This window comes from Polistes dominula, unplaced genomic scaffold (assembly GCF_049000335.1).
Source record: "Polistes dominula isolate Pdom_NZ unplaced genomic scaffold, Pdom_raw_medaka contig_79, whole genome shotgun sequence".
Classification (NCBI taxonomy): Eukaryota; Metazoa; Arthropoda; class Insecta; order Hymenoptera; family Vespidae; genus Polistes; species Polistes dominula.
The window spans coordinates 3,197,378-3,224,025 of NW_028300916.1; the positions used below are offsets into that span (position 1 = coordinate 3,197,378).

Sequence of the window (26,648 nt, forward strand, 5' to 3'; positions counted from 1 at the left end):
CCGATTAACCATGAACCTTTTTTTTCTTTTTTTTCACATTTTAATAATTACAATAATTTGTATAAATCATTGAAAAATGTCAATATACTTTAATATAAAATGAATTATAAAATAACACAAAGTAATATTTAAAAAAAAAAAAAAAACAGACTTCTTATACGAGATATGAATCGACGAAGGCCATTGGTCAAATTAGACGCGCCATTATATGAATTTGTACTGTTCGAATTGTGATAATTCTTATATTTAAAATTTCATAATTCATCCAGAAATTCATTTAAATAATACTGTTATTAGTATTATCGTTTAATACTGATTTATTAAAATATAAATTATTGAAAATTCCGACATTTCTGCTTATTAATAGGCTGATTAGCATATATATATGTATATATACAGAAATAAGGAAGTATGTGAATAGTAGGGTAAAGATTGTAACAGTATCAACGAAGATGATCGTAGAGGGGTATTACGATGTTCCTATGGGACTTGCAAGAGTCAGTCAGTGAGTTAGTCGGTTAGTTGATCAACCGGTATTTCGGTTTCTTCCTATGATCAAACAAATTTACCTGTGTATCGATGTTTTCAACGATCTATAATCATTTTTGTATCACGATCATCGATAATATAAGAATAATAAAACATCGAAATAATTATTTTTTTAATCGTGATTAGGAGCAATGCGAAAGTCTAGAGGACTATTTACGATCATTTGCGGTCTTCATTTGTTATTTTCAGTAAACACTCGTGGATGGTCGTTGGGTTTATTCGATTGGAGAACCAAACATCAATCAGAGATTCTTAATTTAAAAACACAATCCAGGGGTGAGTTAGCAATCAATTTTTGAATTCATTTATAATTTAATATTTATCGAATTTTAATGAACAAATGTAAAGGGGTGGTAAACGAAGGAATATATCATAAAAAGAAAAAGTTACATAAATAATCATTTCATTTTGTAAAGTTTATATTATTCATTTTGTACTACACAAATTCCTTGTTTTGTCTCTGTATATTCTTTACTTTGAATTTTTGTTTTGAAAACAATTAATGTATGACTATGAATTTGAATTTTATCACTTACGTTAATAATGTTTTGTTCTAGTTCTCAATTTTTTTCCTATCCCAGTTGAGGAAGAGTGTCTAGCTTCAGATAAACGACGACGTGGGATATGCATGAACACGTATCAATGTCGTATTCAAAATGGAAAATCATATGGACCGTGTGCCCTTGGATTTGGTGTTTGTTGTATATGTGAGTTATATTTTAGATTATTTTTTCTATTTTCTAGAAAACACTCGCTATGATCACACGATCGAATCGTCGTTAAGATCTTGGTGAAGGAAAGAGAATGGTCACTGGGTCGATCGAAACAGGTTGATGATTTAGTTAACGGTATTGAAGTGTATAGTTGCATGCTTTAGAGCAGAGAGATTTCGAAGAAGAGATTTTATTTGTTAAAGGCGAATGGTTGCACGTAAGGAGTGTAGGAGGATGTCGGTATATATAGTAAATCAAAATAAAAGAAAAGAAGTAGAAGAAAAAAAAAAGAAAATAAAGAGAGAAAAAATACAAGATAAGATTGAGAGAAGGAAGGAAAAGAGAAATAAGAAAAGAAATAAGGAAACATTGAGCTCCGATCTCGGAGTTTGCGTGCTGAGAAAAAATGTATGAGCGGGTCGGGATTATACAGTTACCTAATTGCCTTTCGAGTCGGTCACGTGTCCCACATAAAACTTTGTTTGCGCGGCTTGCATGTCCGACAAAACCGCTTTACGTGCTTTTATTTCTTTCTTTTTTTTTTCTCTCTTTCAATCTTCCTTCTCTATATATCGTATTTTATATTTCTCGAACTATAAGTGAACATTTAGAACTAGATTTTTGTATTAGTAATATAACATACATATATCTTCTATATATACTTACAATTATAGTTGCGCAAGATCACTTGACTATTGACGTCTTTTTATTTTTCATCACATTCATTAGCTGATAGAAGAAAAAGCATCGTCAGGTATCCGGATATCGAAGTAATCCGATTACGTCTCGTGCTTTCTCGGACAGTTGGATCTACGTACGGATTTGCCATCCGGATATTGGGATTCGTCACCCGGATATTCGTATCTTCTATGTTAGTTTCATTGAATTTCGGTGAATCTCGACAATAACCCACGTATATTTTTCTTATCTTTATTAGATATATTTAATTAATATTAAAATATAATATTATATACGTACATTATATACATCATAGGATCGTGATTCGATAATTAGTAAACTATTTTAAGTTAAGCAAAAGTTAACTTTAGTCACGTTCCCCCATTGGATCCTGTTTGATATTCCTGTCGAGTAGTCACCACGCGAGGCCGAACAATTAACTCGATATTTAATTATGCGAGATATCGGACTTAAACTTTCGTTGAAAATTCACATCAGCCTTTGTGTTTACTAGAGAGAAAAAAAGAGAGAGAGAGAGAGAGAGAAAATATTCTTAGAAGATTTAATACCCATTCTCCCCCTTTCTTTCATCATTATGAATTCTATCGTTAGAAATTTTACTTTAGCAAAGATTAAAGCAATTTGTATCTTCAAGATGCAGAACGATATTTCTCGAGGGAAATTAAGCGACGAGAGGGTACGTTTCAGAATCTTCCCAGTTTACGTATGCGTTCGCGAATGTTAAATAAATAGAAATTAATTAGAAATATCAATCTCATGTATTACAATACTGTATTATGATTTTTTTTTTCACGTCACTTCGGATCGATGCATTTGAAAATATATCATATACATCTACTTACTTATATTTATATTTTCTCATTTGCAAATGAGATTTATTGGATTTGGTATCTTGATAGTTGGTAGTGTTGTTTATTTCTCACCTACTTTTATAAAGGATTAAAAGTTTACAAAGTAGCATTCCTTCTCGGAAAGCGCCGATACCGGTTGGCCCGTAAATTTTTAATGTTCTTCCCGTATTATACACGAAGGAGGGAGTTAAATCTACCAGACAAGATGGTAAATGTGTGGTAGAGACACGGTCGTTGAATGAAACCCCGGAGACTCTAAAACGGCCACTGAATGCCTGAATGAGAACTCGTTATCGGAACTCTGAGCCGCGTCGGGCTGGCGGCATAAGAATGTCTCATTTTTGTTTCTCTTTCTCTTCCTCTCATTTCTTTTTTTCTTTTTTTTTTTTTAGAACACAACCAAATTCAATATATATTTAGTTTTTTAATACAATAATAACAGATAGTAATATTTGATTATAGTAGTATTTTAGAGTACATCTAATCACTGTCAGAATTGATTGAAATTATATTTTATCGATATCGTATTTTGGTTAAAAATAGTAAAAGAAGATTGTCTTATTTGAATAATGGATCGATACTTTTTAATTGAATAAATAAGTTCCTTATTTTTTGTATGAAAGTAATCAGCGAAATAATTGTCTTACAATATGCACTTTAAACGAGCACTACTTATCGTACAAGAGTTAATGTAAAGCTTAATTGTCGAGTTAATAATAAAAAAAAAAAAAAAAAATATATATACATGTATTATAAATGATTTGTTTGTATTAAAGGAAATTTTGTAATCGCTACTACTTTTTTTTTGTCTCGTAAAATTGTAAGAAATCCGAAAGCGTTGTTATAAAAATCGATTTGCGAGTAGATAGTTTGGTCGTAATTGAACGATGAAATTTATATTGCTCAGTTGAGTTATAAGAGCATACACGATCTTTTATACTTCGGTACCTTTACCAGCTATTTCATTTCTACGTTAAATTTATCTTGAAAAGGTTGACTGAAATATAGTCGAGTGGGCCACCATTGAGAAATAATTTAATTACAGTATTCCTTTCCGCGTCGTTGGTTTATTGCGTTTCAAAGTTGTTCAATTATTTAAGGACTCCTTACCCTCGAGAAAAGAACTCTGACTATTTAGGATTAAAAAAAAAAAGGAACAAAATAAACGTAATTGACCGGTCTTAATATATTCGAGTAATACAAATCGTATTAAATAAAAATTGACAAATTTCTTTTTTTTTTTCTATTTTCACGTGAAAATAAAAACGATGATAAATATATTTGATATAAAATATATAATCATTTGTACGATGATGGGAATATTTTGGTCATTATTATTCATTAATTTGTTCCCATTACAAGTTACGGCAAGTTGCGATCAAGAGGTGCAGAATAATTTGACCTACGTGACCAGTCCTGGTTTTCCGAACCTCATCGACCGACCCATGAACTGCTCGGTAGTCGTCCAGAAGATCGATAGGCAGGTCAGCCAATTGAGGATCGACTTCTTACACTTCAACATAGTAAGTACGAATTCGACCATATCTTTCTATGTTCCAATTTACGTTTCGATTAGATTAATATCGGTTCTTTAATAGGAATTAGGAACTATTTTATGATAAATACGAATTTTCCTATTATATAAATATATTACAGTTGATCTAGCATTTTTCTTGAGTGAATTTCTTCGCTTCTTCTATGATTTAAGAAAAAAAGTGTATATTTCTTTAAAAAAATCTTTGGGCAATTTATTCAAAAATAATTTTAGGGTCAACCTAACGTAAAAACTGGTATTTGTGATGAGGATATTATGGAAATAAGGAATGGTAATAAATCGTCTTTGAGATTGTGTGGTTGGAATAGCGGACAGCATAGTAAGTAAAATAACACAATTTTCTTTTATCGTTTATTTAAGAAATATATATTTTATATAGATATATGTATTATCTTTTTTTTTTTTTTTGTATCTTTCGTGCGACCAGTATATTTAGATGTAAACGAGGCCGACGAACCAGTGACCCTTGACTTTAAGCTACCAAATGGACTTCATTCGCGAATGTGGGAAATGAGAGTGATCCAATTGGGTTTTGAGGATCGTGCACCAGCTGGTTGTCTTCAATATTTTAGTTCACCAAATGGTACCCTCAGAACATTGAATTATCTACCAAATGGGCGATTTCTTGCGAATCAGGATTATCTAATTTGCGTGCGTCAAGAAAAGGAAATGTGCGGGATAGCTTATTCTCCTTGTTCGAAAGATTCCTTTCGAATAGGAACACCAAGATTGCGATCACGGCAAATTGTATCGAGTACTGACGTTATTGTTCCTCAAACTAATTCTACTAACAACAATTTTATAAATAGTAGTAATAATAACGTTAACGGTAATTCTACGGACACTGAACAAACGGATCTTTTAACGGAAGGATCTGGTAGTGGTCCGGAAGAAGAAGAAACTGTTACAACTTCAACAGTATTAACTAGAAGATGCAGAGACAAAGTTCTTATACCTTGCGATTTTGAGGAATTTATCACGGTAGTGTATGAATTGTTTTACAAATTTTCTTAAACGAAAGATCAAAGTTAATCTTTGTTTATTTTAGCCCGGCAACAACGGTGTTGGAATTTGTAATCTCGAACATTGCGGTGATTCGTTGTGCGATAGAAACGAGCTAGACAACGATGGAAATTGTCGTGTTGAGACTTGGGCAACGCCCTTTCGTATAAGGGTTGCGTTTGGTCCTGGAGAAGATACAGGAACCACATTGGAGGACAATATTGGCATGTGTCTTACATACGAACAGCTACCTTGTGTACCTTGAACGATTTAACAATGTGATCTAGTGTCAAAAGTGCAATAGTAGAAAGAAAATGGAAGAGAATTAGGAAAAGACGAAAATAAGGGAAGGATAAAACATTTTTCATGATAGACGTGACGTGTCAAAGAGTCAAATAGTATTTTTTATTTACAAACAAACTAGCTTAAATCGTAAACGCAGCGCGCAACTCTCGGTACAATAATATATATATATATATATACATATATATTATATATATATATATATATATATATATATTTCGCCTTTGTTTTTGTCCTTTTATTTTTTACTTTATTTTATTTTATTTGTTGTTTTATTCATCCGCTCGGTCCCCTCGATATCTCCCCGAAATTTTCGTCGGCAACATTTAGCGTGGTAAATATGTACTTACAATTTATTTTCAGATTACTTATTATAACACGCGTTTTATCGTACGTGTGATGCCTCACGAAATGGGCCGACGACCACGACGAGGATCGTAGCGATAACGGCGATGACGATGTTACAAGAATAGAAATGATAATAATGCTTGTTTTAATAAACGAGTTACGTCGACTATGCGCCATTTTTTTTTTTTTTTTTTTTTTTTTACGTTCAAATGTAAAATTCGACTTATCTTCTTCTTTTTTTTCTTCTTTTTTATTGGTACTAATACTTACGCATCTGTCGACGTATGTACGTAAATATGTTGTTTAGAGAGATTTTGTGTATATTTTATTTCTTCTCTCTCTCTCTCTTTTTCTCTCTCTCTCTCTCTCTTTCTCTTTCTCCCAATTCTCTCAATTTTTAATAATAATAATATAAATAAATAATCATGAGATTATATAAATAAATATTCACTAATGAGATTAGCGATTTCGTTTAAGAAATATTGTACAATTCTATCTAGTAAAAAGTCAAAAGGACTGATAAAACGTGTAAAACCAGCGGTGGTCAACGAATGCGCGTGAGACCATTGTGTATGTGTGTTTATGAGTATATGTGTCTTTTTTCTTAAATGCGTGTATATGTTTTTGGTGTGTGTCACATAAATACGTTAATCGTCGATAGGTGTATGGTGTGCCAAATGTAAAACAATTTCCGTGCAAATTCAGCTTTTTAAATCCAACGTTTCATTCTGATTTTAGTTAAACGAAAAAGAAAAAAAGAAAAATGATCATTGGCAAGTAGTGCCTTTCTTTTTGATTTTTTTTTTTTTTATTAATTTATTTTTCTTTTTGAACGTTATTGAAGCTTCAGAATATATAAATTCACTCACGAAACGTCTAATTTTAGATGAGAATGTTTTAAGCTATGACTATTTTTAAAAGAAAAGTGTGAGATTCTTTCGTAATCGACGATACTTTTTTTTTCAAATCTAATCTCACCTTACCATTTAAAATATGATCGAAGGCAGAACTACCATACTATTTGATTTACGTAATATATGAATTTACAGAAGACGAGTAATTAATGTATGAAATTGATTTGATAGAACAGCACGACTAATGGAACATTGGTTTTTTACAGGAAGAGTTAAGAACGGATAACTACGAGCATTGTTTTTAGAAAGAAAAGCAGATTATGGTGGATTAAATTTCAATCTCATATTTTAATTACTTGTCTTTCACAAATTCATATATAACCGTCATTATTTTTCTAAAACTATATTAGTTTTACAATTAATGAAATGCTTTTTATATCCCTTAACGAAAAAAAATGCTTATGATTAGGTATTTCACGTATAAATCTAGGGTTGTCATGATTTAACTGAATTATACAAATTTAATGCTGCTGTATATATATATATATATATATATATATATATTATTTTGTTGTTCACGCACACACCTAACCGACGATACGCATTTGTTCTTAGTTTGTTTTTAAAAATGGTTGTGCGTGCGTGCTTATTGTGCCCGCCGCGGATATGCATTCTTGTATTTGTTTACTCTCTCTTTCTCTCTCACTTGTCTTCATTTGAAAAATTCATTTTTCATTTCGCATTGTCTCGCTTATATTATTTTCCGTCCAAGCGTCATCACCACGAAAAAAAAAACCAAAAACGTAACAATTGTTTAAAACACGGGTGAGCAACCTTTTTTTTTTAGCAACGGGCCTATCCAAATTTTGAAATTATTTGGCGGGTCAAAATCACACTTCTTAATAGTATTTAAAATGCAAGCATGGACACTTCACAATCATATTGCATGTTGGAACAAGTCGCATTAATTTGGTAGAACTTAATATATTAGCGGAAGAATATCTGTAATGTAAAAAAAAAACGCCTAGCGGGCGGCATGCGGCCCGAGGGCCGCGGGTTGCTCACCCCTGGTTTAAAAGACTCGATCGAGTTAACTCGATGTTTTCTTTCTCTCTCTTATTCTCCCTTTTATTTTTTAACCTCCTTTTAAACGTATTTTGAAAGCTCGTCGATTCGAATTTATCGATTAGTCGAGTCAGCTGAAGGAAACCTTTCAGGACTCTTGTTCGTAGATTTGAGGAAAAAAAGAAATAGAAAATTTTGGTAAAGGAGTTGATGATCATTTAGGAACAACAGATAAATATAAGAATAGTAGTAGGAGTATTAACAACAACAACAGCAGCAGCAGCAACAATAATAACAACAACAACAACAACAAGGTCGAATGAGAAGGCAGTAGCGACATTGTTCTTGCTTGCTTGCTTCTTTGTTCTTTTGCAGAAGAGTAGGAGGGATGATATGAGGAAAGTAATCGTACGATACATCTTCTATCATAAATACCTATTAGTGTGTAGTATGTAGTATACACACACACACACACACGCACGCACACACACAAACAGAGAGAGAAATAGAGAGAGAGAGAGAAAGAGAGATAGAGAGAAAGGACTCGCACATGTATGCACCGAGTGAATTTATTTCGTAGCAAAGACGCATTCTCGATTGAATACATACTAGATGAAAGATTTTTTGCATAAGATTTATTTATATTAATGTGATAGGGAAGTTGTTGCATTTATTTATTTACGCGTTTGCACGTTAAATACGATATTCACGTGTTATTAAGCTCTCATCGATTAGACTTCTTATCTTTCTCTTTTTCTCTCTTGAAAACCGCATTATACAACCTTTTTATTTGTTAAATGTGTATGTACCTAAATTTGCTCGTTGTTTACGAGGAAGAAATGAAATCGAGGGAGAAAGAGAGAGAAAGAGAGAAAGAGAGAGAGAGAGAGAGAGAGAGAGAGAGTAACGTACCACTTTATTTTCAGGGTAATTTAATGATTGGGAGTAAGAGTGGGAGTGGGATGGATGAGAACAAGGAGGTGCTTGGTGATTGGTCCCGGCGGTACTTATTCAGGATGCGCAAAGGATATATAGGTAAATACATATGTATAAGAGATGTACGTAAATATGTATTTACGTGCTCGTGGAATTCTAAGCTCGGTGTTGTATATGAGTTTCAAACATATTCTAGAAACTCTTAATTCTTCGCGTACGTACATATACATTTTTAATCATTCTCGTATTATATATATATATATTTTATACTCGTCCGTTTCTTTCTCTTTCTTTCTCTCTCTCTCTCTCTCTTTCTCTCCCTTTCTCTCTCTGTATTTCTCTTAAAATTAATATATTTTTTTCACATCGTTTCTGTTAATCGATCTAAATGATTATAACTGTAATTGTGTGTACGAGACGTTACCCTAAAGAAAATAAATCTTAATAATCTACTATTCGAGTAGGTAGATGTAAACGCAAGAAAATGTAAAATGAGAATATCTCTCTCTCTCTCTCTCTCTCTCTCGTACATTTAACTCCGAGCTTACGTTTTCTGCTATAGTTAGAAACAAGCACGACCAAGTTGTTTACAGAGTCTACGAAACGGGTAACCATCATCTCTGATAGGCTTGCCGTTGTCAAAGAGCAGAATAAACCAACCCGAGTAGTTTTACAATCAAACTTTTGACAAAGTATTTTTCTCAGTTTTGTTGTGGTTCGTCATTTTGTTGAAATTCTAAATTAAAGAAAATAATGAAAGTGATTCAGGGAAGAAAAGTTATTTCGTTTTACGAATACCTATACCTAAAATCATCAGTATCGATTATCCCATCGTAGAATCTAACCCGATTACCGATGTCGCTTCAAGCGGTTGGGGGGATGATAAAGCGCTTATCGTTGTAGAAAAGACGAGAACGGTCTTAATTCATTAAATCCGTAAACGACGTTCGTTAAGAGCAAAGATATAAATGAAAAATCACGATTTAACGTTTTCATGCATACATAGAGATATGTTGGATGTTTGTTTAATACGTACACACACACATATACGCACATGCACACACATACATTCACGCACGCATATATTTTTGACATGGTCCCTTCGAAGCATCTCCTTTCATTGTTCAACAAGTTAATCCGAACTATAGATACGTCTTGTTTCTAGTTTAGATTCGGGTCAATTTCTTCTCCAATACATTTATATATATATATATATATAAGGTGATGCATTTCAATTGGAACACCCTTCCTTCATTTAAATGGTCACATTTAACGTTAAAATTAATCTTTTTTGTTTTTCATAATCAATTTGATTAAAAAAGATTTGAAGAAAAATTCAATTACGTATTTCTTATTACGTTACTCGTTCCAACTCGTAAATCTGTATAAGAAAAAAAGGCACTGACCTATTTATATCGAAAAAAAAAAAAATGATTAATTTATGAGATACATATTTTAATTGAAATATTGCCAAAAGAAATCATGTAGACATTTATTAAAATATAATAAGAAGAGGATAACAAGAAAATGATGCTTCTTACATTTTTAGCAATATTTCAATTAAAATATCGACATATGTGCGTGAGCTCATTATTTTCTCAACTCATTTCTAAACAAAAAATATCGGAGCTTTATCGAATGGTACATTAAAAAGAACAAGAAAAAGAAAGAAAAAACCATGATTTCATTGGAATAAATTTATCTTCTTTTTACACGAGAACTGTTCAAATAGTGTATGCAATTTTTATCTTAAAGACTTGTTCTATAAGACCCATAAATAACGTAGATATTTCGATTGAAATACCTCACCCCATATATATATATATATATATATATATATATATATATATATGTATATCGATTTCATATGTACCGAACCGTATTCGTAAGTCTAAAATCACGCTGGTTTTGGATGGGGCCAACGAGCTGCGGCAGAGAGTCCGCAAATGCGTCGGACGGAAACGAACGAGTATGCCGATATTGGAAAATCTCAAACGTTCGATACACATTCCTAGTTCGACCTTAGACTATAACATGCATTCCGTAACGGATGGGTATAAACGGTCGCTTACGCGTAATCCTTGTTGCGTATTGGAATGTATCGATATATAAGCTCTCTGTTCATTTGAAACGTGCAATAGTCAAAGGAGTCACGACGACAACTCGAATGAACCAAAAGAAATCCGTATATTCGACCTCCTTTTATTTTCATTTGACTTCTTTCTTTCTTTCTTTCTTTCTTTCTTCCAACTTACAGACTGACTCGTCGTTCACCCTTTTCAAAGTTTCTCACGATTACACGTTACTTTTTTTTCTTTTTCTTCTTCTTCTTCTTCTTTTTCTTTTTCTTTTTTCCCCTTGACCTCAATCCTATTATTACGTAAAGAGGATAACCTATCTACGATATTTAATGAGCGTTGCGTTTCCTACCGCGTTATTTCAAAATAATGAACTTAACGAAAGATAAAATTGATTTAATAAATATTGTTAAATATTTGTTTGTAACGACGAAGAGATCAGAGATTTTACTTCGATATCGTGCTTGTTTTACGTTTATCAGAGAGAGAGAGAGAGAGAGAGAGAGAGAAAGAGAGAGAGAGAGAACGAATGAGCGAGCGAAGGAGCGAATGAGCGAAGGAACGAGTGAGAGGGAAAGAAAGTTGCTAAACTGTCTTTCGGTATAATAATGTCCGCAAAGTTAATCGATCATCGAACGGACTTGCGAGCTGTTCCCTCTAACCTTCGACTCTGTCATCCTCCTTTTCTTCTTCTTCTTCTTCTTCTTCTATTTCCGTTCGGCGAACGCATCGGCAGTGGAGAGTAGCCTTGGTATCGGCTTAACCCAAACCTCCGGTAGTCTTGGTCCCGTTGGTCCGCAGGTTAGAGTTCCTCCGGTCTTCCTCTGGAACCCACCGTACGAGAAAAAGGGAAATCGACTACACGACTAGGTGCAAGTTTTACAAAAGTAATCAACTAGTAAGATTTGAAAATGTTGTTGAGAGAGAGAATGTCAGGGTACCTGATTTGGTAGCAAACGGATCCTTGGGATGATTGGTCTTGATGGCGTTCATCCTACGATTCTGAGGCCCCTGATGAGGAGGAGGGCAACCACCGGTCGGTTGCTGTCCGTGCGTGGCGCCAGAGGACGGAGGGCCCCCTCCACCAGTCGTGGCATGTTGGCTAGTTGGTCCGTGTCCTCCGACGACACCAGGAGGTCCAGCAACGGTACTACCAACACCAGGAGCACCAATGCCAGCTGGTCCAACACCGGGAGGCGCACCCGGTGCTCTAACCCTTGGCTGTTCGACCGGTAAAACTCGACGTCTCTTCTTTGGTAGCTTGGCTCGCGCCTGCGTGTGACTGTAATACATCGCAAAGTTGCTGACGATCACGGGCACCGGCAGGGCGATCGTGAGGACACCGGCCAGGGCGCATAGCGCACCTACGAACATCCCCACGTATGTCTTCGGTACCATATCCCCGTAACCAACCGTGGTCATCGTTACCAGAGCCCACCATAAACCGAGAGGTATGCTCTTGAAGTCGTTTTGCGGATTAGATTGGGTCCTCTCGGCATAATAAACCAGACTTGCGAATATAACGATGCCGAGGACTAAAAAGAATACCAGAAGGGTAAGTTCCTTCGCCGAGGCACGGAATGTTTGGATCAGAATCTTCAGGCCGGACGAATGACGGGTAAGCTTGAACAGTCTCATTATACGTATTATGCTCAAGAATTCAAGAAAGTCTGCGTTTTCCAAATGCGATGCGAATCTTTGCAACGCCAAATCAAGGTAGAAACTCAATGTAGCTACCATGTCGATCAAATTGACCGAACTTTTAATAAATACGCAACGATTTGGGCTAGCCGTTATTCTTATAAGGAACTCCAGGGTAAACCATGCGTTGCAGACACACTCGATGTAGAAGAAGAAATCGTGGGCGTTCGTGCGTGTCTTGTCTAACACCCATGAAGTAGAGTTTCCCGTCTTCACCGAACGATTAACTATTACTGGTACGCGCATGTCGGGATGAGTCTTCAGGCAGAATGACAATATGGAGATGCAGATGAAGAAGACCGAAACTATGCTGATTACCTGTTGAAGAATCGAACACATACAAAGACTTCGGAACCTTTCCATTCCATTTTATTATCTTACTTCTTCTTTTTCTTTCACGTTCGTTGACATGTGTAAAACAATGTTACATACAAAAAAAGACAACTAAATAGGGGTGGTTGGGTAGGTATGAAACGATAAGAAAAATTAGAAAATATTTTTCTACTTGTTAGTGTTAGACCATTACACACATTAGTATAAATTGTATGTAATAATTGATGTAAGTACACGTTGGAAGGTTTCATCGATATAAATAATTTATGATCAGACAGTTGGGAACGCGAAGAAAGTAATATAAAATGATTTATGATAGAAGTAAGGTGGACGCGAAAATAGGAACGTGAACATAAATTCGTTTCGTTTATTTTCTTTTTTTTCCTTTTCCTTTGTTTTTTTCTTTCTATTTTTTTTTTTTCTTAACGTCAAGATAAATATGCAAAGCCATATTTTCAAAAGGTAGACACTGATATTGCGGATTTAAAGGTACTTCGTGACAAATATCGTCGTTCGAAGAGAGAAGTGAAAAATCGTCAAGCATAGCTCCGGGCTGAATCATTTGCCGTTGAACAACAACAAGAACAAGCGAGAGAAAAGAACGGCTATAGGGGGAGACAAAAAATAGCACGAGGTATTTCCCTGCTTCGATAAGATGAATCATCGAGAGAACTTAAGGGGAAAACATGAAAATGGGCTATCATACTCTCTTCGATCTCGTGTTAAGGGCGAACACAATATAATAGTTGGGATAAATGAGAGGCTGGACTTCGAACGTGTAAGTTTGTTTGTTTTCTCTGTGTGTGTGAGTACGGTATGTTGTGTGTGCATGGAGTGTATACCTACTAACAGAACGGATAAAGAAAAAGAGAAATTACGATAATAGCTTAAGAGCGAGCGAAACGAGAGAAATGTAAACGTTAAGGGGGTGAAAAAGAAGGAGGGAGAAAGAAAAGCATATCGAAGGGGAGACTCGATAGATATAGTACCGTAATATCCGATACATTCCCTCCTATTGATTGCGATGTTGAACTGTAGACAGGACAAATGTAATAAATTTACGTATAAAGAAAGAATAATTATCTTTAACGTTATGATATTTCTTTATGTCATTTTAACCCTTTTCGGACGTATTCAATTTAGACATGGGTGTCATAGTGGTCGGAATTAATTTTTTTTATATATAAGATTAGCAAAGTTTCTTCTGTGGTAGTTGAGAGCAGACATGCGACCGAAAAGGGTTAATTGTATCGTCAAATTGTCACATATACATTTGTATTTTCATGGGTTTTATTCTATTACGATTGTGTTGAAGCTTGGTACATTTGACAATACAAGAAAATACATAAAAAATATCATTAAATTGTAGACAATTACAAATTTATTTGAAGATGAAGCTTTTCTCAAGTTTACGCACTCTCGTTTCCAAAATTGGAATAGAAAAAAATAGTTTGGATCGTCACTGACCTTGGCGGTAGGAGAGGAGTAGGGTTCATCGAAGAGCGACCACATTTGAGGCTTGAGCTTTTGCCACCAGGTGAGGGTGCCCTCGTAATATGCTTCCTCGAAGCCAAACTTTCTAGCCAGTTCCTCGTCCGTAGGTTTTTCAGTGTCCAAATCCAACCTGTCCAGGACCGTCAGCGTTTCCTGTGTGTCCCGATGCTGATGATGGATGATGCAGTCGACGATAGACGATGCGTCAAGGGGAAGGGGCAACAACGATCGTTATTCGTACCTGTGAATTTTTCTCTCTCTCTCTCGTTCGCTCTCTCTCTCTCTCTTTCTCTCTCTCTCTTTCTTCCTTTCTTTCCTGTCAATAATTTTCTCGAGACGAGACAAAAACGCGTGCACAAGCGTGTGTACGTACACTAATACATTTTTATAATACTTTTGATTTGCGGGTGCTTTGCGGTGTCTTTTATTTTCTTTCTTTTTTTATTTTTATTTTTTCTTACGATAAAATCGATAACGAAAGCCGTGTATTTTTTGTTAGAAACCTTGACGACACAACGACGACGACAACGACAACGACACGGAGACGACGATGTAAAAATAATACCGCGATCGTTGTTTCGATTTTATTTGCATAAGTATCGTTCATCGTTATACCGTAGAATATTTTCTATAAATATGTAAAATAAAATATCGAGTGAAAAAGGAATGTAGGACTACTAAACGAAAAGAAATATTGTTGCCTTGTAACAGAAAAACATAATATTTATCTTGGATTGAAGTTTCTTTTTTTTTCTTTTTCTTTTCTTTAGTCAGAATGGATGGTAGTTTTTATGAATTGTAGATATTCAACTGTTCGAGTGGATACATTGGAGATAAAGCATTCGATCGAAAAGAAGCACCGGGGTCCATCAAGAGGGATGAGATTATCCAACTTTAAGATTCCGAAAAGTATCTTCAATGAGATTTCCCTCGATTCACGGTACTTTATTATTATTATTATTATTATTTTTGGTGATAGAAAATTTGTCTAGCTTTTTAACTTGCTTCTCTTTCATTTTCTTTTTCTTTTTTTTTTTCAATCTATTCTCTTTATTACTCGTGATCAAAGTTATACTAACACACATAGATCGATTTTATTAATTAATCATGATGATAGTCTAGTGGAATAATCGTGAAATACCAATTAACTGTTATGATATCGTACTGTAGTATTACACTAAGAATAATTTTACAAAGCGTTCAACGATAACCACCGCAACTCGATAGGAATGGATCATAAACGCGTGGATTTGGTCGAATGAACGATTTTAACGAGCTTCCTGTTTAACTTCCAACATTATTTCATGGAAGGTAGAAGAATTTTTTCCTTTTTTTTTGTTTTTCTACCCAAAATATAATTGCACTTATTTATAACATTTAAGTTGAAATGAAATCTTTTATAATATGAATTAATATTAGCAATGTCCAATTTCATTTATGTATAATAGATATAATTCGTTAACATAACAATATATATATATATATATATATATATATATATATATATATATATATATATATTTTTAAATTACAATTTGTTAATTACTATTCTATTAAATTTATGTAATAGAATATGATTATTCTATCAACTTAATTGCTTATATTATTTTCGAACCCAAAATATAATTGCACTTATTTATAACATTTAAGTTGAAATGAAATCTTTTATAATATGAATTAATATTAGCAATGTTCAATTTCATTTATGTATAACAGATAATTTGTTAACATAACAACATATATATCTATATTTTTCAATTACAATTTGTTAATTACTATTCCATCAAGTTTATGTAATAGAACATGATTATTCCATCAACTACATTGCTTATATTACTTTCGACGTAATAATAATAATATTATCATTTATTCATTCAACGTATAGATTAGTTAGTATGCTAAAATAAAAAATAAAACTAATCTAAATCTTCGATATTGGTTTTGAAAGAGTAAACAAAAATGTATAATAAGACGTGGCTACGTTTTGAACAATTTCTGTGAAAATTATGTTGCATTATGCACATAACAAGTTTTTTTTTTTATTTATTCTAGCATCTGAAGTCATGTCCATATATATGTGTAAAATGGTGTTTTACACATATGTTAAGAAGAGTCACTTTTCATTCAAATGATTGAAATAAATAGAATTTGAATTCGTCATTCGGTTAAAGTCTGGAAATCCGCTGAGTTTACGAGATAATAAATCATCCATTCCCCGACGTCCAAGATCAACAGAATTGGTGAAATATTGTTTGGTTAGAAATAGATCTAATACATAACATATATTGTTCATATTTCGAAGAAATTGATAGTTTCTTTTATTTGGATAATATCATCCGTCACGAACGTTTTCATTTTGTTTAATTGTCATTAAAGATTTGATGCTTCTTTTCTCTAAGTGTTATAGGATGGGGATGGTGGGGGGAGGAGGGTGTTTTAAAGCCGTGTAAGGTTTTCATCCAAGCTTGGGTGAATCCTAAGATCGGTCTGACACGATGGTGGTAACTCTCGCTCGTTAAGAAACCTCGTTACGAAATCATCCCACGGAACGACCGTTTGCACCGAGTTCGCGAGATCCTCTCTCATTAAGATCTTTCCACATTTGTAGCGATGACGATATATAGTACAGTTTAGTATAGTATAGTAATACCCACAGAGCAGAGGATTAACGAGAGTTGAAGATTTCTTTCTAAAAATGTCTTGCCTACTTACGTGAGCAAGTAGGTTCTAACATTTCATACAAATTCAAACATGAAAAAAGGGATATTATCTTTATTTCTTTTTCTTTTCTTTTCTTTTTCTTTTATCTTTTATCTTTCAATCAGAAAAAAAAGGTATCAAGGAATTACAACATTATTCCTATTAATTGTCCTACGGAAAGACGAGAGAAGAATAATTTTAGAAGAAATTTTCAATCGAGGGGTTGTTGCGACGAAATAAACCAAGTGTTTTATCCGAATCCCCTCGACGAATCTCAGTGGTATAAGTAACGATTGTTTTTCACGATTATCATTTCTTTTTATCAAACTGTTTTATATTATCGATAAAAAAAATCATTATTAATAGAAAAGCAAATGATGTTAAACCCCTTTGCGGTGTGCTTGCAATTTAAACCGAAAATAACGAATAACAATATGAAACCGCAAAGGGTTGTGATATTTATTATTTTATTTTTATTTTTTTGTTTGTTTGTCTCTATACAGATCAGAGAGAAATGATAAACGAACATGGAACGATCAGATATTTTATTATAATGCGAAGCTTGGTGCAAAGAAGATGGATAGATACCTGAGTATAGGTCATCCAACAACAAGGTTCAACTTGATTAGAATCAAGACCCCAAAAGTCGAGTTCCTCTTCGAATAACGGTCCGCAAACGTCAGTTGGATAATGAAGTTTTCCGGTACGATAATAATTGAGAACCTGTGCGAAAACTCCTGGATGCCTGTCGAAGAAGTACTCGTTCAGGATCGGGTCATAGTTTGCAAGGGCTTCGGTCAACCTCGAGAGCCTAGTTGCTGGGATCTTTTTCAAGGTTGCTTTATATGTTTCATGCCGGATCCCACCCACGTTAAGAACCACGCGGTTCTCCGCGTCCATGTTAATCAGGTTCATTTTGATCACGGCTCTGCTACCGCCTGCCCTGGCTCGAAGAAACCCACCTTTCCTATGATCATAAAAAATCAATAATATTAATCAATAGGTTCGTTTGTTAACATATATATATATATATATAAAAATCGATTATTTGATGTATAGAAATTTTCCCAAAAGGGATCAATCCAATAACAAAAGCAATTAGAGTGAGATTGTCATGAAAGCTATTAGCCAACACGTTCTTAAACGCAATCAAGAAGATTCGTGTTGTCCTGTCATCATATCAACGTGAAAGAATTGAAATTGAAATTGTAGTTGATCTTTCGAGAATAGATCAGCAAGATTATATTACCATGGTTTATCATAACATGTGATATCCACTTTGTATAGTGGATAGGAGATATATGGTAAAAACAATCAATAAAATTCGTATAATCAAGTGTCTCCTATTTAATGGTCTCATCATTGTTACGTTTATTTATAAACAATGCTTTGTATCTTCTCGATATTTCCCAATCGTCTATGATTTTCCACATTGTTCTCAATCAATCGAGTTTATTCATTTCAATATTATTTGTTAAAAATACTCGATTATTTTTTCATTTCACATTTTTTTGTCTATGTTTGATAATAACAAATTGAAATGAAAGTGCATCTGATACAATAAGAAAGAAACTTCATCAACGTTCAATCAATTTTTTTTCTATTTAAACAAGATTTTAAAAAACTAGTTTTCCGACAAAATGGCGAATTAGTCGATGCAATGAGCTTAAAGTTGAATTAATTGGGTAACTCTTCAAACGATATTTAATATCCAGAACTAACTAAAGTTAAATGGTCTGCTTCTATCATTGCCAGGGCAAATTATTGAAACTCTAAAGTGACTAATATAATATAATAAATAGTATATAATATTAAATAATATATTGAGTTGTTCGCAAAGTAATTTCATTTTTTGCTGACACAATTTTGTCATTAGTTGATGCAAACCGGCAAATAACGACACGTAAGATTCGGTGAGAGGTTAGATTTATCAAATTTAACTTTTTAACCCTTAAAGCTTCGTAGGCTCCATGGAGGAGTCAAATGTTTTTAAGCTTTATGCTTAAGATGCTACAGTATCTTCGATTGATAATTGATAATTATTTAAGAAAGTACAGAAAAATAAAAAAAAGAACAAATAATTTAAAAAATTCGTTAAGTAAATATTTAAAAATAATACTTGTTTTAATTAATTACAAGCAATGGTACAAATATTTGCGAAGTGCTAAGGGTTATTAAAGCCAACTTGAAAGGCTTAGGTTTAATCTTGAACAAAAATTGTCTTCATTTTTGTTCATACTTTCCGAACAAATCAATAATTTATAAAATTTTTTCTTTTTCCGTTGTTTTTATGTTTCCTGTCCATTTATTTAAAATGAAAATGTCCACATGTTAGATATAATATAATATATTAATATTTGATCTTATAACGTTTGAAGTTGACATAGAGAAATCCATGATAATCTGTAGTAGCAATCTGCATAACTGCTTATGGCATGATATATATATATATATAAATCTGTATAATCCGTTTGCATAGATCTCACTTGGCTACAATTTCATTTCAACTTAAAATACAATCTTAATAATAATATAAGTTGAGATTGAGAATTGTGATATTCGTTTTTTTTTTTTGTATTTTTAGTAGATAGTAGTCTTTGCCAAGTATTATTGGCAAATCGCGAATTGTTCATATACGACAGACGAATCTTTCTTTATCGATTTATCTCTACGTCATTCCATTCCCAAGGAAAAAAGTAACGTTGAAAAAAAAAAAAAAAAGAAAAAAAATTGAAACGAGTTCGATAAGCCGGTTAAGGTTATTTCTTTTTTCCTTTTCCATTCTTTTCTTCTTCTTCTTCTTCTTCTTCTTTTTCGTCTTCTTCATCTTCATCTTCATCTTCATCTCTTCTTTCTCATTTTCTATCTTTTTCAACACGTAACTTGGAAATCCTTTTCGTTATGGGTTTAAAGGGAGCAAAAAAAAGTATGGGGGTTTCTTTTTTTTTTTTTTTTCTTTTGTCATTGAACACATCGTAACAATGTCGAGCCGTTAATATAACCATAGACGACGTCTCGCGAATGTTGCACTTGCATCGTAATGGACACGTTCGTTCGAAAGGAGAGGTGGGAGGGGGGAGGGGGAGGAGGAGGGGGAAAGAAAAAAATGGAAAATAAAAATAAAAGCAAAAAAAAGAATGGAAAAAGACAAGGAGAATAGGGAAAAAAAAGAAAGAAAGAAAAAAAAATGCACCGACACCATTATACAAATGGATCGAACGTATATTATCTGTCTCTACTCTTGGAAAAGCAAGTGTTGTTGCTGAATGTAGGAAACAATAGAGAAAACAAGGCCATTCAAATAAGAAGTACATATCGTTGTGCGGATTTTCTAGTTTTTCTTTCTTTCTTTTTTTTCTGTTTTTATTTTTTTTTTCATTTTCATTTTCTTTTTCGTTGACCGACGAACGTACAGAGAAGAAGAGTATTATTAATATACCAATTTTTAAACTATGCGTTTCTAATTGGCCTATAACTATTCATTACTTTCTACTTGAAAAACTGAAAAGAGCATCGTTCCATTGCATTGTACGCATTGTATACGCTTCCATTTGAAATTGAGAATATACTAGAAAATTGATTTGAAATTGCAAAAAGAATTTAAATCGATCTAACGAAGTGTGATAACTCCGTACAAATCAAATTTCCAATGTTCGCGATTTTAAATTATACTACTGAGAATATGTTAACATATTCGCGGCTGGAATATTTTTTTTTCCTTTTTTTAATACTGAGTATTGGCAAAAATAATGAATTATTTAAATGTATATTTAAATAATAAAATATAATGATATATAATAAAATAATAAATTATTTAAATGTTATATTGAAATAACGAAATATAAATTTATATAGATAGATACATTTTACAGCTTCCCCGAACGGGTTACACTCCTTTTACAATTCATATAAATTTATATATAAATATAATTTTTTAATTTATTTATAATTATAATATAAATATAAATATAATAATATAATATAAATATTAAATTAATTTATAATTATAATATATATAAATATATATATATATATATATATATATATATATATATATAAATAATAAAATTTATAATATAAATATATAATATATAATTATAATAATAATAAATAATAATAATAATATTAAATATTAATAAATAATAATAATAATAAATATATATAAATATAAATTATATATATATATATATATATATATATATATATATATATATATACTTATATTTTAAAAATTTATTTTAATTAAATTTTTCAAATTTTAAATGACATGAATCACGATCAGCGATCGCGAATGTGTTAAATAATATGACAAAAAAAAAAGAACAAAATAAATTTGATGTTCGTAACGATGAAAATTTTCCTACAATCATTGGTTTGAATCGATCGTTAAGTTTTCCATCGCCGTTGTGTCCGAGTTTGAGAGTGCGATATTAAGAAGAGTACCGTGAAAAAAATGTCTGAAAAAACGTCGATATTTCTCAACAAGAGGTCAGCTTCGTAGGACGGAAGGAAGGAAGGAAGGAAGGAAGGAAAATAACGTAGCTTCGATGTAATTAGAACGCTCCAATTACACGACCATTTAATGCTTTCACAAATAAACGACATTAATCGTGTCGTCACTATGCTCCAATCACGCACCTCTTTCTTTTTGTTATTCTTTTTGTTTTGTTGTTGTTGTTGTTGTTTTATTTCTATCGAAGGAAAAAGAAGAATATCCTATTTCGTCCTAGTGCGTGATTAGTCTTGATTGAAAGCTACGAGATTTGTTAGTTGAACGGTACGCGTTATGACGTACATATACGTGTACTGTATACATACTATACATCCCATAATTCGATTTCAATGGTCGACAGTTGGATCCGACTCGGTTAGCCTATGAAATGTCCATAGTGTTTCATTGATACACGTCGTAAACACATCGACGTAGTCGTAAACAATACGAATATGATCTCTGCGTTGAAGATCTGATTGCATCGAACAAGCAAAATTCATTTTATTTATGCAATTAATATCTTATCAGAAATACATATTTATTTAGTTAATCAAAATGTTCGTTTTGATATTTTAGAGAAATTTTGTCACACACCTTTTTCACGTACGCATCGAAGAACAAAGAAACGGTCAACAACATTTTATCACCCTAGGGAATATTTTATATTTAACTTTATACGGTCAGTATTTGTATTTCATTATTATATTCATATTTTATATAATATATGATCAATATTTAACGACTATTTTGTTTTAATGAAAATCATTTGCTGATATTTTCTCGCAAATAGAAAATATTTTTTATTGAAAATATTGCGGCAATTATTTTATAATTGAATATAAATCATGAAAATATGTATACCAATTGGAAGTGCAAGGTAAAAATGATGTAAGACGATCATCTTGAATTTGGAGTTCACTAAATGTCGAAAAAAAACGGCCTTTATCGAAAGTTTCAATTTCGTAACGTGTGATAAACAACACCAAGTATAGTCAATTTTCCAGTCGAAGGATTTTCTCGCCACGATAATGGGGGAACCTTATTTTCCTTTCGAGATCCATTTATTTTTGGTACAACGAGATCGATCACTCCGTAAGAAGAAAAAAAAAAAAAAAAAAAAAAAGAAATAAAAAAATAAAGCAGAGACAAAGTCGTCGTTTTTTTTTTTTTTTTTTTTTTTTTTCTTAGTCCTTTCGACCAAGAAAAAGACCACCTCGTGTGTATACATTTTTCAACAGAGATTTCAACTCGTAGAAAACTTTTGGTTACCGGTACAAATTTAGTTGTCCAACTTGAAAATGGTAGGAGGTAGAGGGTGAGAGTGAGGATGATGATATTTCGTAGGTGTGGCTTTTAGTTCATCCACGTTACTACTACGTATGTGAATCTGTTTCAGTTAGTAAAGCATCAAATAAATTGTTGAAAAAACTAATTTTATTATATAATATTATACTTTATTCAGTTATTTTAACAAATTGATTTTTCGTCAATTATTTTTTGTCGCGAATAAATAAATATTTCTTTTGTATTGATGCCCTCGGCCAACATTATCGCGTACTTGAATAAAATGTATAAAAGTAGTTCGCGGAAGAATCGATTACTCGGACGTGTCCAACTTTATCGGACACCTATTATGGTATATTATAAAGTTTTTTGTTGAAGCTACTAATGCGTACCTACACCTTTATCATTTCTTTTATCACGAAGAAATACGTATTTGAAGTAAAAAAAAAAGTATATTAACGATTAGGGTTTAGTAAAAGGATTGAAAAAAATGTAGGTAAAAATCATGAAGGAATATAATATATGATTATTATTATCATCCGTGTAAGGTATTTAATGGAATGAGGCGCGTGTCGTTAGCCCCGCAGAGACACCTAGCAGAGAAATTTAGTCGAATCAATGAGGTATTCGCGAGCATGAAAGAGGCAGTAACAACCCCTTCCCTAAAAATAGACTACCTCGTAATGGAAGAACCTGGTTTGCTTTTCGTCGAAAGGGTTCAAACTTAGGTCATGTTACTAAGATCTTTAAAGGAAAGTATCTGCTTCTTTCGTACCTTCTAAGATTAATTTCGATTTCTCTCTCTCTCTCTCTCTCTTTCTCTAGATATATATAGATATATATACCAGCAAGCAAAAGTGTTGGAATAGAAGAACCACCTGCCGGCATGGTGGAAGAAACCGGTGTCGTTCTTCGTGCAATGCAATAAGGTCGACGATCGATGTGTACCGTGGAAAACTTTTCACGCTATTTAGAATAATATTATTAGAAAATAAAAGGTTAACGGGGTATTTGATCGTTGTTGGTTCAATGAAATAAGAGACAGTAAATATATAACATTAAAAGTTAGTTGAGAAAGTAGTAAAACCGATCGTGACTTTTAAAATCGATAATTCCAAGCGTACTCGGAATGCGCAAATAGTTTGACCGAGGAAAGAAGAGTGTCAGCAAGGTTAAACGGAATGAAAACTCGTGGTGTTGTGAGAGAGACCTTCGTAGAGCACGTTGCTACACTGGTAGCTTTCTCTCTCTCTCTCTCTCTCTCTTTCTCTCTGAGAGAGCTGGTCGATTCTCCTCGAAACGGAGCTTGGTGGGCACGTGGATGCGGTTTTCTTCTACTCGTTTTCTTCTTAACGAGTGAGAAGAAGGTATTAGCAGTAAGTAGTAATGACTGGCGTTGATATTGGCGTTGGTACGCTCCCGTACCAGTAGTAAAAGCAACGATAATGCCGGCAGTAGTAACGGCCGGCCCCTTGTCGCTTGAATCGATAGTCTGCGTGCACGAAATGCCGATAAGAGCGCTCGTCGCTCTGCTTGCTTCCAACGTCCTTTGCTCCTATTCTCTTACTTTTACCCTCTTTTACTAGTTACAGGACTATGAGGGAAAAAAATAGATGATTGTTCTATCTGGCACGCTCGTGTTTCGCGTGCTCTAACCAATAGAAGCACGAGCTCCTACCGATCGTGCTATGAACATTTTGTGTAGGTGTATGTGTGTGTGTGTGTGTGTGTGTGTGTGCAGTTGAAGAATAAGGGATAGAGGAAAGGACGCGCGTTCTGATTTACTGGCTAAACGCACTACCACACACGAGGGGTAGCTGACCGGAACACACGTCGGATCGAACTTCCCTACGAAGGATTGATCGAGGGCAAACGGAAGGTAGACGTTTCGAACAAGTAACCATCGGAAAGGCAAACGATGGAGAAAAATGGATAGACAGACATGGAAGGGAAGTTACAATGACTTCCTCTCTCTCACTCTTTATTTTTCATCTGTATTTCGTTGGAAAAGAAGAAAAGCAAACGAGGGATTAGAGTGACGAAGGGTGCGAAACTAGTAAAGAGATAGGGAGGGAAAAATGGTCGAAGGAGGAGGAGGAGGTCGACGCATATATATATATATATATATATATATATATAGAGAGAGAGAGAGAGAGAAGAAAGAAAGAGAGAAAGAAAGACACTTCGAGGGAGGTGGAGGCACGAATCGATGTAGGACACATGTCCCGATAAGCATCGGCACGACGTCGTCGTTGTGTCATATTTTATACCTTTTCGGAAGAATTTTGTTGGAATGATATATGCAATGATAGAAAGAAAAATAGAAAGAAAATGAGGGTGAAAGGATTTCACTTAGAATACCCACCCTTGGTCGCGGTCTCTTCATGTCTCGTACTTCCTCCTCGGTGGCATCTTCTCAGCGACGGCACTCGCTGTTTGTATCGTACACCTTCCCCATAGCGATTTTGTTCCCTTCTTCGTACACTTGTACTTGTTCTTTTATTCCTTTGTTATTTTTTCGTAACCTCGACTACGCCTCTGCTATACTCGTTGTCTAAATCCTCTCGCACATTGTTTACCGACACGAGAATGTGATATAAATGACGGACGATAGGAATATAATAATAATAAAAAATGGAGATAAAAATGAAAGTGGTAGTGGTGGTGGTGGTGGTGGTGGTGGTGGTGATGGTGTTGGTAACGCGGAGCGAGCGTCGTGTTTCTCTACTCGCGCGCACGGATCAGACTGAAACCGTCGTCGACGCGAGCGACGCTTCAACGACGTCGAAACACGCCGAGTGCGCTTCTGCTGCTGCTGCTGCTGCTGCTGCTGCAGCTACTACTTCTTACTAGTGATATCTAGTAGTAGTAGCAGTAGTAGTAGTAGTAGTAGTAGTAATAGTAGTAGTAACAGCAATAAAAGTAGAGGGTGCCGTTTCGTGGCGCGTCGCGAATCGAGTCGAACCGAAACCAACGGAGGATTTTACGCTTGTACGCATGCGTTCTGCAAGTTCGCGCCGATCGCACGCCCCTACACACGTTTTACACACCCCCATTCCACCTTTTATTTTTTCTTTCCCTTTATCCGTTATAGCAATTCCTTGCGTCTGACTACACGCCGATATTATCTACTTTCTTTTCCACGAATCTCTACGATTCTCTACGATTAAACTAACTTATGTTAAATGCAATTCATTTCAATTGTTCTCTTTATTTCATGATTTTTAATCAAATCGTGTAGGGATAGGTATGTTTTCCTATTCTACACGATCATCATTCCTTTAAATGCAATCTTTAAAATCCCCTTTTATTGCTACTAATACTATTACTTTCTATTCCTCTCAATTGGGCCTATTTTTATTTCATTTAGTAGAGTTTTTTTTTCTATCTTTCCCCCTCGGTAAAATCTCCCAAGCAAGCGAAATCGTTCGCAAGGATTGAATTGGTCGATAAGATAGTTCCACGTCCCAACTACCCTTTCCTTGTGGCCGTTTTTTATTCATTCGTTTATTCCCTCGACTCTCGAAGTAAGATTGATTGTATTATATCGGTAGGCGTTAGCTCTCCGATTGGCCATTATTTAAACATATTTCCATGCCTGTTTTCTTTCATTATTCATCGAAAAGCACAAGCTTACACCATTACGATCGTTGATCACGATCGATTTCTCAACGATGATAAAATAAACTAT

General features: G+C 33.8%; 2 protein-coding genes across 6 annotated transcripts; one reads left to right on the forward strand and one right to left on the reverse strand.

The window, feature by feature from the left end:
• Nucleotides 1-459: 459 nt before the first annotated feature.
• LOC107074451 (uncharacterized) lies at nt 460-7,676 on the forward strand. 2 transcript variants are annotated; one of them, XM_089170697.1, is made up of 6 exons: nt 460-517; nt 739-825; nt 1,107-1,256; nt 4,175-4,335; nt 4,581-4,686; nt 4,795-5,560. In XM_089170697.1, exons 1-6 carry the CDS (start codon nt 475-477, stop codon nt 5,379-5,381), a joined length of 1,134 nt encoding a protein of 377 aa, XP_089026823.1. In that variant the 5' UTR covers nt 460-474; the 3' UTR covers nt 5,382-5,560. The 2 variants fall into 2 exon arrangements, with proteins under 2 accessions (XP_089026823.1, XP_015191388.1); XM_015335902.2 differs by having other exon boundaries at nt 493-825; nt 4,795-5,348; nt 5,416-7,676.
• On the reverse strand, nt 5,753-25,801 carry LOC107074450 (potassium voltage-gated channel protein Shaw). Of its 4 annotated transcripts, none has more exons than XM_015335899.2 (5): nt 25,323-25,801; nt 17,770-18,148; nt 14,455-14,634; nt 11,895-12,972; nt 5,753-11,777 (listed from the first exon to the last, which is right to left on the reverse strand). In XM_015335899.2, the coding sequence occupies exons 2-5, from the start codon at nt 18,094-18,096 to the stop codon at nt 11,713-11,715; spliced, it is 1,650 nt and encodes a 549-aa protein (XP_015191385.1). In that variant the 5' UTR covers nt 18,097-18,148; nt 25,323-25,801; the 3' UTR covers nt 5,753-11,712. The 4 variants fall into 4 exon arrangements, with proteins under 4 accessions (XP_015191385.1, XP_015191383.1, XP_015191387.1 ...); XM_015335897.2 differs by having other exon boundaries at nt 5,753-11,811; nt 14,455-14,649; XM_015335901.2 differs by having other exon boundaries at nt 5,753-11,819; nt 14,455-14,649.
• Between the last annotated feature and the right edge of the window lie 847 nt (nt 25,802-26,648).